The 19,113-nt window shown below is 36.8% G+C and overlaps 2 protein-coding genes across 9 annotated transcripts; both read left to right on the top strand.

Moving 5' to 3' along the window:
* On the top strand, positions 3,960–13,005 carry LOC107617078. Its single transcript, XM_021111953.1, has 6 exons — positions 3,960–4,078; positions 4,160–4,288; positions 4,374–4,535; positions 11,092–11,309; positions 11,402–11,459; positions 12,791–13,005. The coding sequence occupies exons 2-6, from the start codon at positions 4,279–4,281 to the stop codon at positions 13,003–13,005; spliced, it is 663 nt and encodes a 220-aa protein (XP_020967612.1). The 5' UTR covers positions 3,960–4,078; positions 4,160–4,278.
* Positions 13,726–17,620, top strand: LOC107618724. Of its 8 annotated transcripts, none has more exons than XM_021110380.1 (8): positions 13,726–13,958; positions 14,087–14,172; positions 15,316–15,694; positions 15,810–16,045; positions 16,122–16,337; positions 16,442–16,534; positions 16,634–16,734; positions 17,183–17,620. In XM_021110380.1, exons 3-6 carry the CDS (start codon positions 15,334–15,336, stop codon positions 16,517–16,519), a joined length of 891 nt encoding a protein of 296 aa, XP_020966039.1. In that variant the 5' UTR covers positions 13,726–13,958; positions 14,087–14,172; positions 15,316–15,333; the 3' UTR covers positions 16,520–16,534; positions 16,634–16,734; positions 17,183–17,620. The 8 variants fall into 8 exon arrangements, with proteins under 8 accessions (XP_020966039.1, XP_020966035.1, XP_020966040.1 ...); XM_021110376.1 differs by having other exon boundaries at positions 14,087–15,162; XM_021110381.1 differs by lacking the exon at positions 14,087–14,172 and having other exon boundaries at positions 13,726–13,935.

Below are 19,113 nucleotides of genomic sequence, written 5' to 3'. Positions count from 1 at the left end.
AATTTAAGTTTGGTGTTGTGATGAGTGGATAATTTATACGCTTTTTGGCATTGTTTTTAGTATGTTTTTAGTATATTTTAGTTAGTTTTTATTACATTTTTATTAGTTTTTAAATAAAAATCATATTTCTGGACTTTACTATGAGTTTGTGTATTTTTCTATGATTTCAGGTATTTTCTGGCTGAAATTGAGGGACCTGAGCAAAAATCTGATTCAGAGGTTGAAAAAGGACTGCAGATGCTGTTGGATTCTGACCTCCCTGCACTCGAAGTAGCTTTTCTGGGGCTACAGAATCCCAATTGGCGCGCTCTCAATTGCGTTGGAAAGTAGACATGCTGGGCTTTCCAGCAATATATAATAGTCTATACTTTGCTCGAGATTTGATGGCCCATACCGGCGTTCTAAGTCAGCATAAAAATTCTGGCGTCAAAACGCTAGAACTGGCATAAAAACTGGAGTTAAACGCCCAAACTGGCACAAAAGCTGGCGTTTAACTCCAAGAAAAGTCTCTACATGTGAAAGCTTCAATGCTCAGCCCAAACACACACCAAGTGGGCCCAGAAGAAGATTTCTGCATTAATTACTTGATTCTGTAACCCTAGGCTACTAGTTTTCTATAAATAGGACCTTTTGCTATTGTATTTTCATCCTTGAATCATCTTTTAATCATGTTTTGATGACTGAACCCTTTTTGGGGAGGCTGGCCATTCGGCCATGCCTGGACTTCCATTATCACTTTTGTATTTTCAACGGTGGAGTTTCTACACACCATAGATTAAGGTGGGGAGCTCTACTGTTCTTCATGAATTAATGCAAAGTACTATTGTTTTTCTATTAAATTCAAGATTATTCTTATTCCAAGATATTCATTCGCACTTCAACTTGATGAATGTGATGATCCGTGATACTCATCATTATTCTCACCTATGAACGCGTGCCTGACAACCACTTCCGTTCTACCTTCGATTGAGTATGTATCTCTTAGCCTCCTGGTTCAGGATGCATGGTTGCCTCGCTTGACAACCGAGCCTTCCATTCTATGAGATTAGAGTCTTCGTGGTATAGGCGAGAATCAATTGGCAGCATTCCTGAGATCCGAAAAGTCTAAACATTGTCTGTGGTATTCCGAGTAGGATCTGTGAAGGGATGACTGTGACGAGCTTCAAACTCATGAGTGTTGGGCATAGTGATAGACGCAAAAGGATCAATGGATCCTATTCCAACATGATCGAGAACCGACAAATGATTAGCCGTGCGGTGACAGCGCATTTGGACCATTTTCACTGAGAGGACGGGAGGTAGCCATTGACAACGGTGAAACCCAACATAAGCTTGCCATGGAAAGGAGTATGAATGATTGGAAGAAGGCAATAGGAAAGCAGAAGTTTAGGAGGAACAAAGCATCTTTATACGCTTATCTGAAATTCTCACCAATGAATTACATAAGTATCTCTATCTTATTTTATGTTTTATTTATCTTTTAATTATCTTAAACTCCATAACCATTTGAATCTGCCTGACTGAGATTTACAAGATGACCACAGCTTGCTTCAAGCCGAGAATTTCCATGGGATCGACCCTTACTCACGTAAGGTTTATTACTTGGATGACCCAGTGCACTTGCTAGTTAGTTGTGCGGAGTTGTGACAAAGAGTTGAGATTACAATTGTGCGTACCAAGCTATTGGCGCCATTGATGATCACAATTTTGTGCACCAACCGGCCTCCTTAAGAGTGACTCTTCTTGGAGCGGCCATAGTCTCGGTACCTAGATCAATGGAAGAAGTATTAGTAGTATCAATGGAAGAGTAGATAGTTTCTTCCTCGAATGATGCTTCAGATGCAACCTTGGATAAGGTTGGTGAATTGGTAGAACCCTTTCATCACCTCCAAAGGCTAACTGTCTCCGAGCTTGCCAAAGATGGAGTAAGGTCCTCTCAATTTCGGGAACAAAAGTAGCTAACCTCAGATCCTATAGTGAACACGTCATTCAATGAAAGAATCATAGAGCTCATGACAACAAAATGTACTAAACAAAGATTAATCCTAACTAACAATTGAACTAGCAAACAATCAATGAAAATACAAGTATTCACATATCAACATATTTACACTAACCAACAACATGGCACACATATGCAACTCCCCGGCAACGGCGCCATTTTGATGTGCGATATTTTATATGGTCTAGAATTTTACCAATAAATTCCGTCGTGAGTATAGTCTAAACCAACAAGCTATGACGCATCAAACATAGAAAATGTGTGTCCACAATTCAAAATCAATAACCGAGAGTATTAGTCCCGAGTCGTTCTCCCTAGGAGTTTCCCTAAGATGCACATCATTGGTTAGGAGTTCTCTTGGTAGTTTGAAGTTGAGTACAAGAAAAGTAAATGAGTATGAATTAGAACAATGAGTAATTAACAATTGAACTAAGGAAGACAAGAACCTAAGCTAGCAAGTGAATCAATCAATGTAAAATCCTTGGCTAGGGGTGAGAATTGAAATTCCTATCCTCGTTGCCTCAAACAATTGTGATAAGAATTGGTTATTGCTCCACTTAGTTAACCTCTAACTATGAAGGAAATTCAAGTGGAGATAATCAATTTGAGTCCACAAGTCCTAGTCAAATCCTAAGGAAAGACTAGAGTTAGTGTCATTTAAATCAATTAGTAATTTCCAATTATCAATCAATGAAAGGCTTTGATAATTCAAGTGTCTCCAATTACCCAACCCCCAAGCCAAGAGTAAAGATCTACTCCATAGCTATAGTTGACATTTTCTCAAGCACTTGGTGAGCAATAATGGAAGACATCATGAATTTGAGAAGAGAATTTGAATTAAAGCTATCTACTACAAACAATTAACAACAATCAAGCAACTAACAATAATGAACATGAAATTCCTCAATGCATTAATAGAAATCAAGTAAACAAGATCCAAATCCTAGATCTACAATACTAGAGTAACAAGAACACTAAATTGAGAGTAGAAGAATGAGATCTACAAATTAGAGCAAAGTAAAATTGAATCAAATTCAGATCTAACTAAGGATCCAAGTGAAATTGAAATTGAGAAAGCCAAAACCTAGAGAGAAGTGAGAGTTTCTCTCTCTAGAAACATAAACTCCAAAAACTAGCTCAGAAAGTGTGTAATGTTTGAATCCCCCCTTCAATCCTTGGTCCCTTGGGTCTTTTCCCTCCAAAATTCAGCTCAAACTGGGCTTGGAGCTCTTCAGAAATCGCCAGCCACGATTTCACTATTGAAGTCACGCGTACGCGTGGTTCACGCATACGCGTGGCTCATGCGTACGCGTCGTCTGGGTTTTTGAAATCCATGTGTACGCGTCAGGTGTGCATATGCGTCGATGAGATTTCTGCCCAGCCATGCGGAGGCATCGACGTTTGCGCGCCAATCCCAGATCCAAGCTCCGACGCGTGCACGTCGATGCTAATACTCCAAAGCTCCATTTTTATGCTCCTTCCACTTATGCATGCTTCCTTCCTCTCTTCTAGACCATTCTTGCCCCTATAAACTCTGAAATCACTTAAAAAATAGATCACGGCATCGAATGGTAATAGAGAGAGATAAAAATATAGCATATTTAGGGCCTAAAAAGCATGTTTTCAACCATTAAGTGAAAGTGGAAAGGAAACACAAAACTATGCATTTTATATGGATAAGTGTGATAGAATATTGATAAAACCCTCCAAATTCTATACAAAATAAACTCTAAAATTGGGGTTCATCAATTCTAAACCCGCAGATCTTTTAGTAAAAAAGGTTCCCTAACTCTACTCCTGTTTATCCCTACCCCCTACGTTTAAACATTCTCTTTTTTTCTCTATGTGTACTCTCTATATTTTATATATTCTCATGAAAATTTTGAGTTACATCTCATCCATCTTGTTGTGTTGAGTTTTTATAAAATAAAAAAATACAAATCACTACGCCAGGCACGGTAAATAGCGGCAAAGATCTGGAGACCACACACCTCGCCGCCGCAAAACATGCTAGGTAAGCAGAACTCCTTCGCGTGCCTTATCATCAGCGGCGACTCTATCACAAAACGCCGCCAGGTGAGGATCCAATCTTAAATCAATTTTTATTTTGCCCCCTTTTTTTCTATAACCCTGAGTTGATTCCCCCCAAATTTGCAGAAAACCCGCGAAGAGTGATTGGTAGCCCGCAAAGCACACCCATTGCTGCTATTCCAAAACAAGGTTGTGAAGGCAGGACTCCTACGCGTGCCACAAATCAGCGGCGATTGCATCACAAAATGCCACCAGGTAAGGATTTGTTAACTCAATTTCTCCTCTACCCCTTTTAAATTTCTCCTATAAATTCTAATTCATTCTTCCCCAAATTAAGCAGAACCCCGCGAAGAGTCCTTGGAAGCGTGCGAACTCTGCTGCCGTCGCTGCTCCACTGCGGAGGTGCTGCCGATACTGGGTCCTCTGCCCGCCGTGCACAAAACTGTTGAGCCACCCTCCACTGTTCGCCATCCTGAGCTATCGCGGCCTCTCCCTGTCCCTGGTTAGTTCTAACACCCTAAGTTTTCCTTCGTGCTTTCACTCTTGGTTCGGAATTTTGAACAGGAATTTGTCCGAATCTTCTATTAATTGGGGTTAAGTGCTGTTTTGATTGGGTTAGGGATTTGATTCATCTGACTTGGTCCCATGTGAGCAAGCTCAGCTGGCTACTCATTATTCTGCTCTTGTCATAATTTTAACCAACTGAACACATGAGTGTTGATTGGCTAGATAGATAATTGAGTTAGATTAATTAGCAGATTGTAATTCAATATTTAAAGTGACATTGCTGATTAGAACCTCATCAACAAACTCGGTTCTATTGCAGGAAGTGACTTTGTTTGGTGTCGATTGCTAAGTATTGTGCACGGAAATTGTCAATTGGTGTTGTTTACGCTGTTGATAATAATTGCAAAATAAATTACAGCATAGAAGCTTCTAGAGCACATTCCAAACAAGGTTTTTTTCTTTCAACTTTCTTATTATATATGAATATGATGATCTTGATTTATTATTGTTGTACTATTCCTCGTTGGGCTTTGTGAGTAGTAGAATTGATCATTCTGTGCTACACAAGAATGCATATCTAATAATGCATGATATCAGCACCAGTTTATAAAAGAATGCATTACCTGGTAGGGACGTTAAATTGGAAGGGTGGGGGTTAAAAAGGCTAAAATTCACATAATGCTTTAAGGATAAAGGATGAATGGTATATTGAGAATACATATCTAATGAAGCCATTTTTTACAAGAACTAGGACTTTGTAAAATTGACTCTTCCAAGTGACCATTGAACGTTGGTAATTTATTTTTCAACTGCTGTTTTGCTGGTCTGTTAAGTGTGCTTTAGACCTTGGTATTTTGTAAAAACATTCTTGCTAGAAGAGGTTAACATTTTATTTCAGCAAAATTTCATTAACCTTTTTCAGCACATAAATAAGGTAACATTGTAATTCCTTTGAAGTTAAATAATTAGAAGTCAGAAACCAAGCTCACCCCAATCTAGGATGAGATGCTAAAGTGAGAAGAATGAGTTCAAACTGTAGAATGAACCACTCATGCATTTAATGGTTACTGCAATATTTAACTGCAGGAAAACTCGCAGGATTCTAACACATTTATCATTGCCCGAAAACTAAAAAAACCTTGTCTCCCTGATAGCGCTTGCCCTGTTTAATTAGAACCTAAACATGGAAAAATATGGAGTTAATATTAACATCACTTGATCTGGAATCTCCTATACGATTATTGAAGACGCTAAGGCAAAATTAGCTTACTAGGACACACTGGAGTATAGCAGCTAACACCATCACACCAGAAGATTGTGGTTGAGAGAATAAGCCCTATTTGTTTAAACACTTGTCAACTCCTAATGCAATAAGCAAGAGACCTAAACCCTCCCCTACAGTTAAATACTGCAGTAAATCTGTTATCTTATTTGAACAATTTTTAATGCAAGAAGGAAAAATGAAATCAAGAATATGCGCCCTATTGATCATCTTCCACAGTCAGCATGGTTGTAAGTTGTAACTATGATTAAGCTGAGCTAATTTATCAATATGTCAGTTGCTAAATTTGGTAACGGATTAGTCTCTCATAACATTTAAGGATGGAGGGTATATAGGGAATACATATCTATACTGTGAACCTCACAACTAAGCTATACTTTCTTGATCTTCCTTGATCTCACTCTCTTTTAACAGTGTTATTTTACTCAACTTAAAAGACTTTCAAACTTTTAGTTCCTTAATAGTCTATACTTATCCCTAAAAAAACAACATTCATTCTATACTTTGCACATATGCATTTTTTATTTATAAGAAACAGAGGTGAATGGAGGTATATAGTGTTTATATTAAAGTAGCAATGTTGATTGATAGAAGTAATAGCATTATTGCCACCTTGGGATGATGAAACCAAAGTAATAGCTTTATTTTTCTATGGACTTCGCTGTTTTCAATTGTTATGAGAAACGGTGAAACTAATCCTTTATATGAGTTGTGTTTCCCTTGCAGCTTTTAAAGTAATACAATAAAATAAAATAAAACCATGTTAGAGTTTGAACTTATAGTCCATCAGGATTTGGTTATTTTTGCATTGCTTTCATTCTGAGTTAGTTATGAAATGCTATTTGGCTTGCTTGATCCCATGAGATTTTTATGGAGAGTAGGAACTCATTCAGTTGTCACTATCTTTATCTTCAAAATCTTTGAATTTGTTTGGCGCTGTAGCATAACTGGCTAGTCTCCTGAATAAATGCCTTCTTAACATGCTTTCATGAAAATGTCAGTGTTAGAAATTATTTTAACGATGATCCCAATGCTATTTTTGTTCAAGGCACCTTCCCTAAAATTTTCGTGAGAGATATTAACTATTGGAAAAGGCATATAAAACTTTTAGCAGAGTTGGTGAGAGACGTACTTTTTGGTCCTGCATATGGGGGTAGCATTCCCAGATACCTTTTTCTTTTAAAGCTTAGTACAAAGCATCCCGGATTATCAACAGATGAAATAATATACTGCAGAGCATTAATTATCCAATATCTGAAACAATATTCGAGCTTTGCAATTGAATGTTCGTTTTATTTATTTAATTTTCTACTTGTGGTTCATTTGGCAGCATAATGTTGATTGAAAGGAAATATAGCCTTTGCTTGTGATATCTAGATTGTTGTCTTCAACGTATTTATAGGCTTTTGCCACTGCATGAGAGAGTTATATATGAATTATATAAGTATTAATATATGTAGTTTCCACTGCATGTTAGTTTTCTTTATTAAGAACCTTTTGTCATCCTTGCAAAGATCTTCATCATCAACATAAACATGCCAGCATGCTTTGCTAGAGAATCTTGGGAGTAAATGTTTAGATTTATCTCCAAAATTTTTTTTATTAAATTAATTTTTTATTAATTTTTTCCTAAAATGAACATTTTATTTTTTTCAAGTGATCTTTTTAATCAAATTTATCTTTCAAAGAATTTAAATTAAACATAACAGAGGATATTATATTCGGCCATTCTCTTCTTATTTTGTTGAATTAACCCGCAATTAAGGGCAGAAAATTTGTATTTGAGGTTTCTGTTCTTTATGAATGTTTAGTTTCTTATTAATTATTACATAAATCTAACTTTTACTCCTATTATTTTTTTTCCTCATTTTTTAAGGTTTTTCCTTCTTTGGCTTTTCATTGTTTGGACTTGGGATCAGCAATTCTTTCTACCAGTAATTTTTTAGAAAGCACAGAATTTTGACAATGAGTAAGCAACCTCCTCAATACCTTTCTACATGGTTTTGCTTGCAATATATTGTCGAGTTTATTATGTATGGTACTCTCCCATCTCATAACTATGATAAACTGTTACTGGTTTTCTTGACACATACCCCATTTTTTCTTTTTTTTTAAGTTCTATGTAATTTTTTACTATTTATTTATTTGTTTGTACTATTTCATCTATTTAGACATTGATAAGAGCTGCATTACAAAGCCACGAGGTAATGTAGAATATATGGATGGTCTGAATAGATTTCTTGACTTCGCATTTGCCAATGCATCATCCGATGGAATAATACATTGTCCATGCCATTTGTGTGGGTTCCGATTTTTCCAAACTAGAGAGGACGCCTACGATCATCTTTTGATGAAACCCTTTTCCCCTAACTATACCTTTTGGTTACATCACGGTGAGAGGATCATAGACGAGAGATCCAGCGGTAGGGAAAAACTATAACCAACTGTAAATTCAGGATATCAAATGCGTGACATGGTTCACGACGCATTCAACATGTCGGGACTGCAGAGTGACGATGAAGACTCGATGAATGGGCATGTCAGAGACATTGCGGAGGGGTTGCCGTACTTTTCTGACAAACCTAGCCACGAGGCTCGTGCCTTTCACAACTTGCTGGAGGATGGCGAGCAGGAATCGTACCCGGGATGCTCAAAATTCTCGAAGCTGTCTTTCTTAGTGAGGCTGTACCATATCAAGTGCATGTATGGAGTGCACGACAAGGCTTTCGGTTTGATTCTAGAGCTACTGGGGGATGCCTTCTAGCATGCAAAGATTCCGAAGACCTTGCACGATGCCAAGAGGATCATACGGAAGCTTGGTATTGAGTACAAGAAGATAGATGCATGTCCAAATGACTGCATGCTATACTAGGGCTCCGACCAAGACCTGTCTAGATGCAAACAGTGTGGAGCATCCAAGTGGAAGCAAAAGACCCGGAAGAATTCTTTAGTAAGGATCAACGTCGTCGTCAAGAAGAATGGGAAACCTCAGGTGGCGAAGATTCTCCGCTACTTTCCTCTGATTCCACGGTTGCAGCGATTATTCATGTCCAACAAGACAGCCATGGACATGTTGTGGCACAAGAGAGGAACCAATACTGACGATTATTTGAGGCATCCCGGGGACGGCGAGGCCTGGAAAGCATTTGATAGGAGATACACTGACTTTTCTGGTGATTCGCGCAGTGTTCGCTTAGCCCTGGCCAGCGATGGCTTCAATCCTTATGGAAACCTCAGTTCAAAGTATTCAATATGGCCAGTGATTCTTATTCCGTACAACTACCCCCCTGGATTTGCATGAAACAAACCAACTTTATTCTCTCTATGATTATCCCTGGCCCTAAAATGCCTGGCAATGACATAGATGTCTACCTACAGTCCCTGATCCACGAGTTGAAGCAGTTGTGGGCCGGTGTTGATACGTACGATGCCAGTGAGAAGAAAACATTCAAGATGCGTGCTGCGTTGATGTGGACTATCAGTGATTTTCCTGGATTGGGCAATTTATCTGGCTGGAATACGTACGGCGGGAGAGCTTACCCCACGTGCAATTTGGACGCCGAGACTAGGCGACTCACCTTCAGTCAAAAATGGTGTTTTGTGGGTCATCGTCGCTTCTTGAATCACGATCACAGATATAGACAGGACCGGAGTAGATTTGATGCAAAGGTAGAGGATAGATCCCACCTATCAAATTGATTGGCAGGGATATCTTGAGACAGTTGGAGGGTGTGCCAGTCTCACACAGCAAGGTGGGAGCGGTGGGCGGTAAAACAAGGCGCGGACAGCAGACCGTGGTTCAAGACGAGTCTCCCTGGAAAAAGAGGAGTATATTCTTTGATCTCTCATACTGGGAGAACAACGAATTATGCCACAACCTTGACGTGATGCACATAGAGAAGAATGTATGCGACAACATTGTCTTCACCATGTTGAACGAGAGTGGTAAGTCCAAAGACCACCTAAGGGCTCGAAAAGATCTCCAGTTGATGGGAATCAAGCATGATATATGGCCACTTGAAGGTGGAAAGTATCCCTCTGCAGTCTTTACCATGTCAAATCCACAGAAGGATGTCTTTCTTAGGACTATCAAGAATATGGTCTTTCCATACGGGTACTCTAGCAACATCTCTCGTTGTGTTGATTTAAAACAGCGCAAGTTATCGGGCTTGAAAAGTCATGACTGCCACATTCTAATGGAACATCTATTGCCAATTGCGTTAAGACACGTATTGCCCACCCAAGTGTCCACCGTCTTGGCTCAGTTATCAACCTTTTTTCGGCTACTATGCAGCAAATCCATAGATCCTCATCAACTCCCTATCCTTCAGGATCGTGTAGTCTACACTCTATGCCACATGGAGATGATATTTCCACCTTCCTTTTTTATAGTCATGGTTCATCTAACGGTTCATTTGGTCGCAGATGCACGCCTTGGTGGCCCAGTGCATTACTGGTGGATGTACCCAATTGAGAGGTAAAAATCTACTTGATATTCTTGATAATGTTTTTGAAGATAGCCGGCATCTATAATTTTACGTGTTATGTTCTCGAAGGTACCTATGTCGTCTCAAGCAGTACGTGCGTAATAGGGCACAACCGGAGGGATCTATTGTAGAGGGCTACTTATCAGAAGAGATTCTCATATTCTGTTCAAGATATTTAGATTCACACCAGTAATCGAGAAGACGATGAGCCATACATCCTAGCATCTGAGGCGCGTCTTGTGTTCTACGTGGAGGATAAGGTGGACAACGGATAGAGTGTAGTAGTCCATGTGATGCCAAGAGATTTGTTTGACATGGACGAAGATTATGAACAATGTGAGGTCGACTTTCACCCCCAGTTCTGTATGACTAGCTTGCCTGAATTTGATGTCGAAGGCTTGCGGTTGACAAGAGATGAGGTTTTAGAGGAATCCACTCATGACGTGGTTAAGAATTGTGATGAGGCCGCCGATTCCTAAAATACATTTCTCCATGATGGTAATATATCTCATATTCACGGGATTTCATGCATATATACTACTGTCATGATTCACCTAGGAGAGATAGTGGATTGTATTCTAGTCATTTAATTATCAGAAAAGATATCTAGATTGAGTTATTTCTTATTATTTAAAACTTATCCACTCATATAAAGCTCTATTATTTGACTGGGTTCTGATATAAATCGATTTTATCTAACTGTTGCCTCTCATATAAGATTTCCTACAATCACATTTTTTTAATTGTCCCTGTACGTTCGTTCTATCTCCGTTGCCTATCAGGGAAATTGGAGAGCCGAGACTTCTATCTCATTACCAGAAGCCGTTGGTTCGCAGAGAAAATGATAGAGGCATCTCCATTCTCTTCGTTGGACCACGCAACATCCTTTGTAAGGCAGTTGTGGTTCAAAGAGTCAAGTATACAGTCATGGCTGGATGCCTTTTCTGGACAAAGTCATCTCTATCGAGCCATTGGTCATGCGCCGGCTTCTCTGATGAGGGTTTGTTTGCTGATTCCCAATTTATTAGTATGTGTTTCCTTGTCATATTCTTTGTTGAAACCCATTTCACTGTGGTTATGTTAAATTTATAGGAATTGTTTCAATGGGACCGAAAGTACCGAGCTAAATTTGGGTTTGATTTTATAACAAGTACGAAATTGTGGTTCTCATAGAAAATACTTGATGAGGCAAAGGTAATACTTCCTATTTTACCTTTCGATTTCTCTAATTTATACAACATCTCTCTATCTATGTGGCTAAATTCCTACCTTGCACTGTTTTGGTAAAATTGGTACAAGTGAAACAGTTTTGCATTTATGCGTGCATTTTTTGTCATCCCATATTGATTAGAATTAAACAAGCCGAGTTACCATTGAGGATGGATATTTAATTCTATTTTTTAGATCAGAGTAAACTCTATTTCCCCTTGCTAGAAGAAATTTAGTTGCTTTAAGTTGTCTGCTAATATCTACCACATACAACTATGTGCGGGTTTAAATTTACTCAAATTTAATTGCTTGTATTGGCATGATGTGAGCTGGCTCAAGACAGCACCCAATTATTCAGTATGGCAAGTGATTTCCTAATTCACTCAGTATTGTAAAAGATTACTAACATATCCCTACAAGTTTCAGGTGGTCCATGATATATTTTGACCGTGATAACATGTATCTCACCATTTGAAACCAAAACTAAATAAAATGGAGTTGAACTTAACAAACTAGCCCTTCGGACAAATCCAGGTGGATGGATACTTGGATCATAAATACAATCTCAGTTAAAAATCCCATTTAAGAATGCTTTCTTAAGATTGAGTTGTTTAAGAGGCCAGCCTTTGAAAAGTGTAATTGATAAAATAATTATAGTGGTAGAGGAAAGAATTATTGGACTACAAATTTAGAGACACCCATTTTCCACCAATCTATGTTTGTATTTCTTTATGGAGTTTAGGTGCACGATTCACTACAAAGAGCCACTTGCAAGTTGGAACCTATAAAAATGGGATTCGGGTAAGTTGAGACCAATGCATGGTCTTATTTCTCATAAAAAAAACTCGTGGTCTTCTTTCATTGCTTGAAGCTTGAGATAAGAATCTAATACTTGTGAGAGAGTTTACGATGGATTTTGAATAAGATCAGAATTATTTGTTGATGCTAGTGATAAGAATTATGGGCGAGATCTTGTTGTCCTTATTATCTTTTTTGATTGATAATTGGTTTCTGTGTACTTTCCTTTTTCTTCTGCTTCTTATTTATAGTATTAATAATAAATATTTTGTACAGACACGCTATTAAAATACTCTGGTCGTTGAACTGGATATTGCATCACGGGAGGAATTCAAGCTCATAGAACATGGCCTTGAACGACTATGGGACAGTAAGAAATACATTATATATGCAATGGTAATATAATAGGATTGTATATCACACTCTAATATATCAATTGTTCCTTTGTGTTTGGATATGATGCTGGACTCTCAGGGTTATCTCGACCAAAGATCCAAGAGGCATCCGAAGAACCAGGAGAGGTGGTTCCAGATTCGATGGATAAAGAGGACGTTGTCTCCTCCGATGGGTCCGATGAGGCTGTTTCTGCCGGTCAAAATGGTTTCATGCTGTCCTATGACCTTAATAAAACGCCAGAAGAGAATGAATATCCTTACAGTGGAATGTCTCCTGAAAAGAAGAATGCATGACACTTGGCTATGTGGGTAACACGGTACTTGAATCCTTGAGGACAGTGCTTTAGTTTATTTGATGAATTTCAATTGAAGTGATTTGGGAAAGTCGAACCTTGTTCATTGATTTTGTCGTGACTCTATAACTTCTCAGATTGTTATTAGAGATTATTCTTGTTGGACAGTTTATCATGTTTGAGAACTTAGGGAATGTGATATTTAGGCAAGAACGGTTTAGTTGTTTTGTTAATTTTTGGGGGGTGAATAATTAATGAATTAGATTTATCACTGTTCCGTGTCACAATGAAGGCCCTCGAGTCTCTATTTTATATAAATTTCATTCGCTGGTGTTTATAATTTTGTTTCTACGGCTTACCTTGTGTTCAATCCGTATCATGGGCATATGGAGTTTGAGAAAAGTAGGTTTTGTTAAATTTAGCTTAATCAGCATTCTACCACTTCCTAATAGCATAGTTTCATTTTAATCGATATTAATAAAGTGCTTCTAACTCTAAAGATTATCATAATTGATGGAAATGGAACTAATTGTACCAACTCCAAAACTGATATAGTTTAAAATTATCTTCTGAAAATATTTTCCAATAAGCACAACTAATAAGAATTGTATTTGGAAAATAATTTTTTAAGAGCTAAAATATTATAATAAATATAAATATATGAATTTTTGATCTTTTTGGTCAAATTATATTAAAAATTGTTCTATTATAATAATATTAAATACCCCAGCTCCGCTATTAGTAAGTTACTCTGCTTCTCAATCCTTATTCCCCAGCCGTAACTCGAAGACATTGAACGAAGGAACCCCTCCCCAATAGAAGCTCTCACAACTCGCGCTCCAACGAGGGATCCTCAGCTCGCGCCGGACCTGGGTCTCCATAAGCTCCCGGTCGCTCAGGCCTCTCCTCACAGCTTCCAGTCGAGATCAAGGTTGGCCCATCCTCTCTACTTCGGTAACCCTCCCTCCTTCTAACAATCTAACTTTTGATCTTAAAATAATTTATTACAGTAGTAGCTCATATATTATGAATGAAATCTATATTGTTCTTTTCACCGTAACCTTTTTTTTCTTTTGGGTAAGAGTTGTAATTCCAGTCATCACCTCAAGCTTGTTTTGGGCACTATTCTGACCTGAAGTTTCATCAAAAATTTGTGGAAACTTATTAGGTAATGGGAAGCTTTAACTGCCTAGGATTTTAAATAACTAATTAAAGGAAATTAAATATGGTATTTTATTGCCTAAAACAATTGAAACTGATGATGAGTTCCCTTGGGCAGTGATGACTAACATAAACCCTAATAAAAGGCTTGAAATCATGCTAATTATGAGCTTCATTTGATCACTGTTTCTTCTATATGGTTTTGTATCTTTTCTTTTTTGTTGAACAACGAGAACATGATTTTATCGAGAGTTAAAAACAAAGTAGTTTAAACATAGGTCAAAGCTTGATTGTTTAGTTTATTTATTATAGATTTAATTATTTTATTATGAGAGAATTTATTATTTTAGTAGTTAATTATTTAATTAAAAAAATATAACAAGGATTGATTTGAGTTGTAAGAAACTGAATAAGTAACCATAAAAGTCATAACTTGATTTCCACAATTTTATATTAACACCGTATATTAAAATAGTAAAATTGAGAAATGATTATAGCTAACACTCTAGGACATGCATGAAATAATCAATGGAAAGAGCTAATTAAATTGGGAGAGGTGATGAGTAATTTATATGCTTTTCGTTGTTCAAGCCTGTACCTAAAATATGACATTAATATATATAGCCATTTGGTTTGTATTTTGATATGTGCGTGGTGTTTTTTTAATAGTGTTGTCTCCCTAAGATTTAATGGATCGGTCATATCTACCTATAGGCATTTCATCGTATATATTTCAAATATTCCCTGTATATTTGGTACAACATGTTCTTGGAACTTATTTAGTCACTTGTTTTCTTAAATAAATATATTAAATTATTTAGTCACTTAGCCTTAAACAGTGTACGTGATATTTGAAACTGAAAGCTGTATATGGAACATAGCAACTAATTTGGAGTTGCCCTTTGCAATTGCTACAATCTTGAATGTACGTGGTGCTTTTTTTGTTGAAATGGTTGGGAGTATCTTAGAGTCCTGGGCAGAACTTATAGTCTCACATGTATGTAATCTCATATCTATATTTAAATTTGTGGTTTCTATATGGATTAGTCAATGAATTATATTTCAATTTTGGATGTAACAAATTTACCAAAACAGAATGATATGTGCTTTGACTCTTCTTGGTTCTAATTTGTTATTTGGTTGAAACAAGCGCCCATTATCTTCTAAGATGGCTAGAAAAGGTCGTTTCATGAAAAAATCGAAAGTAGGACCAGGATGTCAGCGACTACAAACGGCTCCGCCTCCGGCCTCTGCTACCCACCGCGATGACTCTGAAATTCTCCTGAACAGTGGTGATAGTGTCCCTCCAACTTCACGCCTGTTCCTTTCGCCGCGCAGTGTACCAAGGCCTGCTCCACAAACGAGCACAACTACCATTCAGAACTCGGAGCCAAGCCGTGTAAACTCTATGGATAATGCCAATGATGTAGATTCTGTTGATCAAGAAGCTGATGACTCCTTTGTCAATTCTAGAGCTCAAAATCGCAAAGAACGCAAGACTACAGAGTTTTGGAAAGTCAGGATAATCGGTAATTTAGCTATTAAATTTTATGTGTTCAACATGATTTACACTCTTGGTGATTATTCTTATTCTCGCATGCTGTCCACTACGGATACACATAAGATATTATGTTTGGCTTTTAGATTCTGATGGCACAATCAAGCCAGCAAGACTAAGCGTGAGGGAGGCTATGGAATGGCCTAACGGTAGAAAGATCGTGCTCAGGTTCAACAAGGCAAAGCAAGCAATTGGAAACGAGCCTGGACTGTTGAGTGGCGTGCTTGGTCTGCTAGGATCTGACTTTGGAAAATTTCCTATCTGTGAGGAAAGTTGGCATAAGATTACCACTAAGGACAAAGTTTATAACGAATGTGTCAAGGTAAAAGTTTATGTCCCCTTTGAAATAAATCTGCCTTATTTTTACAACTTTTGACAAATTGTTGTTATCTGTATAGCAAATTTTTCACATTGATGAAGATAGTGAAAGAACTATCAAGAAAAATATTTTGAAAAGTATGGGAAAATCCTGGAAGGAGACAAGGCCGAGGTTGTATAATGCTTATTTCGAGCCAACGTTCACGACTGAACAAAATATTGAGAACCGTCCGCCAGGAATCGATCGAGAGCATTGGAGATGGTTCCTTGACTATCGCGCCAAACATGAAACGAAGGTAATCTAGTATATCATTGGAACACAACTTTTATGTAAATTATTGTTGCATTGAATCTTTTTAAATCATCTTATAATCGCCTTTTGTCTCTACTGGACCAATAGAAGAAGTGCAAGAAAAATGCGAAAAATCGATCAAAACAACAATATACCCACACTGGAGGTTCGAAAAGCTTTGCATGACGGATCAAAGAAGAGGTACTTTACTTATTTTGTTCACTCTTTGGACTATTTCCGTGACTTGAGGTTGCCTTGATTGTGTGGAAAACGGTAATGGCATAAAATTTGTTGATACAGTCGGAACAACTAGGGAGAATATTCGGTAGAGGGGAGTTATGGATCACAGTGCACAAAAAAAGGATGGCCCCTAAATGAATGATGAAGCAAGAGCAATCGGTGTAAGTACCACTACTTATAATTGATCGATAAAGTTATGACCTCAAATAGGGTTGTAGTCTACTTTTCTATGTTATTTTATTTTTGTTCCTGTTTAATGAATGGTTTGATACTCTATGTTAAAATGGACTAAGAGACTTTTACAATTCATATTCCAGCTTACTTTAATTTTCATTGCTAATTTACCTGTTATGTTTTTAGACTTTTTGAACTTCGACGTAATTTGGAAATAGTTGGGATAGAATTTGAATGATTGATTTTCATTTATCCGTTACAGCTAGTTATAGTGGTTGGCATCCTATGTTATCATTTGGTGTGTTCTTGACATGAGATGGACCCATCAACAAAATTGTTGTATTTACTAATTTGTGTCTGTAGAAAATAATTGAGGAGATTGAGCAACAGGATGAGTCATATAGGGTGTTGTCTCAAAATGATTCCATTGCTCAGGTTTTCGAAAAAGAGAAATCGGGTAGAGTACATGGTGTGGGTTTTGGACCGACTCCTAGTCAACTCTTCTGTCCAAATTCACATGGGCCTGGCAACGGAGTCCAACTAGAGGAGACTCAGAGGAAGCTGCTTGAACTGCAGGCAGAGCTGCAAGGCGAGAAGTTGAAGAGGAAGGCAATGGAGGATGAGGCAGTAGCAGAGAAGAAAAAGATGAAGGCGATGGAGAGTGCTCTGATTTATCTGTTTCAACGGTAGGGTGAGGAACTGCCACCAGACATCGCTGCGTTTCGTGGAATGATAGAGTGAATACTAGAATATTAGGATTGGAGATATGTTGCATTGAAGCAAACATTTTATTGAATTAGATTGAGCAACTCTTTGAAAGAGATTTCTTTTTGTTCGTATTTTGATGGATATATATATTTCCTGTTTTGCTTATATCTCGATTTTGTTTTTGATACAAGTTTAGATTCTAAGGTTGAAAATATTCAATCTTTAAAATAATAAAATATATAAGAAGAATTATAAAAAATCATTGAATAATATTTTAAACCAATTTGGCGTGTTTTATTGAAAGACCCAAATTTTCATTTTTTTTTTTAAATTTTTGTTAACATAGCGGCGGTTTTAAACCGCCTCTATTTTAGTTCAATGATTGTAGAAACTATTATATTTGGCGGCGGTTTGTAACCGCCGGCATCTCTGACAGAAACTACATTAGTATTTAACGGCCGTTTTAAAACCGCCGCTAAACGTTCGGCCAGTCAGACATATCGATAAAAATTGCGGCGGTTAAGAAACCACCGGTAAATATGAGGGAAATCGTGTCAGTAGAATTCAGCGGCAGTTTTCTGTTGTTGTGCCGCAAGATTTTGATTTAGCGGCGGTTATGCCAGCGATTGTTGGAAACCGCCACTAAATCCAATCCCAACACCCATATCTATATTGAATTAGAAAGCAAAAATTTGAATTTTTTATTTTAAAATACTAAATGCCCTATTTATTAATATTAGAATGAAATTTCAACCTAATTCTTTTTTATTTTTATGAAAAACAATCCGATTCATACAAAAAAATTCTATCTTAGTCTTTGATTTTGTTTTTTCGTGAGACAATATAGTCCCTACGTCATCTCTACTATTAATTCATAATAAAAAATTATTTATTTAGCACGTTATAAGATGATAACTGATAAATTCATTTGTACATTAAATGTCATACTATTATTATCGAATTAGTCATCATGAATTTATTTATTTCTGGTCACTCAAACAATACATCATTTTAACGTCAAATTAACTAAAAATCTATTTGTTAAGAATATATTTGTCTTATTTACTTGTGTATATATGAACATATTGTGTTCAAACATCACTCTAGAACATGTTATTTATCTTGCCATATCGCTAAAATAATCTAGAATTTGCATCTAGCATCTTCCATTACTATTTTGCTGTTAAGGCGAGATTCCTCTATTTTATTCTAATGAGAGGCAACTATTATTGTGCTCTTAAATCAATTGTGATCTCGTACAAAATTTCTCATATAATAATTTTATCTCTTTTAAATAACTTTTTTATTCCTATAATATTCATTATATTATTATTTCTTTTTTAATAAATGCTTATATGTTTGATATAATAAGTATAAATCAATTAATAAATTATTCAAATTCAAAAGTATCATTTATTATGAAAATAAATAAAAAGTTCTCAGTGTAATTTTTAAATAAACAAATAAAAAATTATGCAATTAAAAACAAAGAATTAATAGAGTACTCTACCAGTAAATCATATTCATAACAACGTGTAAAATGTAACAATTATTATAAAACAAGGGAATCGGGAGTATAAGAGACTCCAAATCCTAATTATAATTATATATCACAGAATTATTATTTTAAAAAATATATTACTAATTTATTAATTGTG

The sequence above is a fragment of the Arachis ipaensis genome, chromosome B09 (genome assembly GCF_000816755.2).
Source record: "Arachis ipaensis cultivar K30076 chromosome B09, Araip1.1, whole genome shotgun sequence".
NCBI classification, from domain to species: Eukaryota; Viridiplantae; Streptophyta; class Magnoliopsida; order Fabales; family Fabaceae; genus Arachis; species Arachis ipaensis.
Note: the sequence above shows the minus strand (reverse complement) of the source record. Positions and strands in the feature narration are given on the sequence as shown.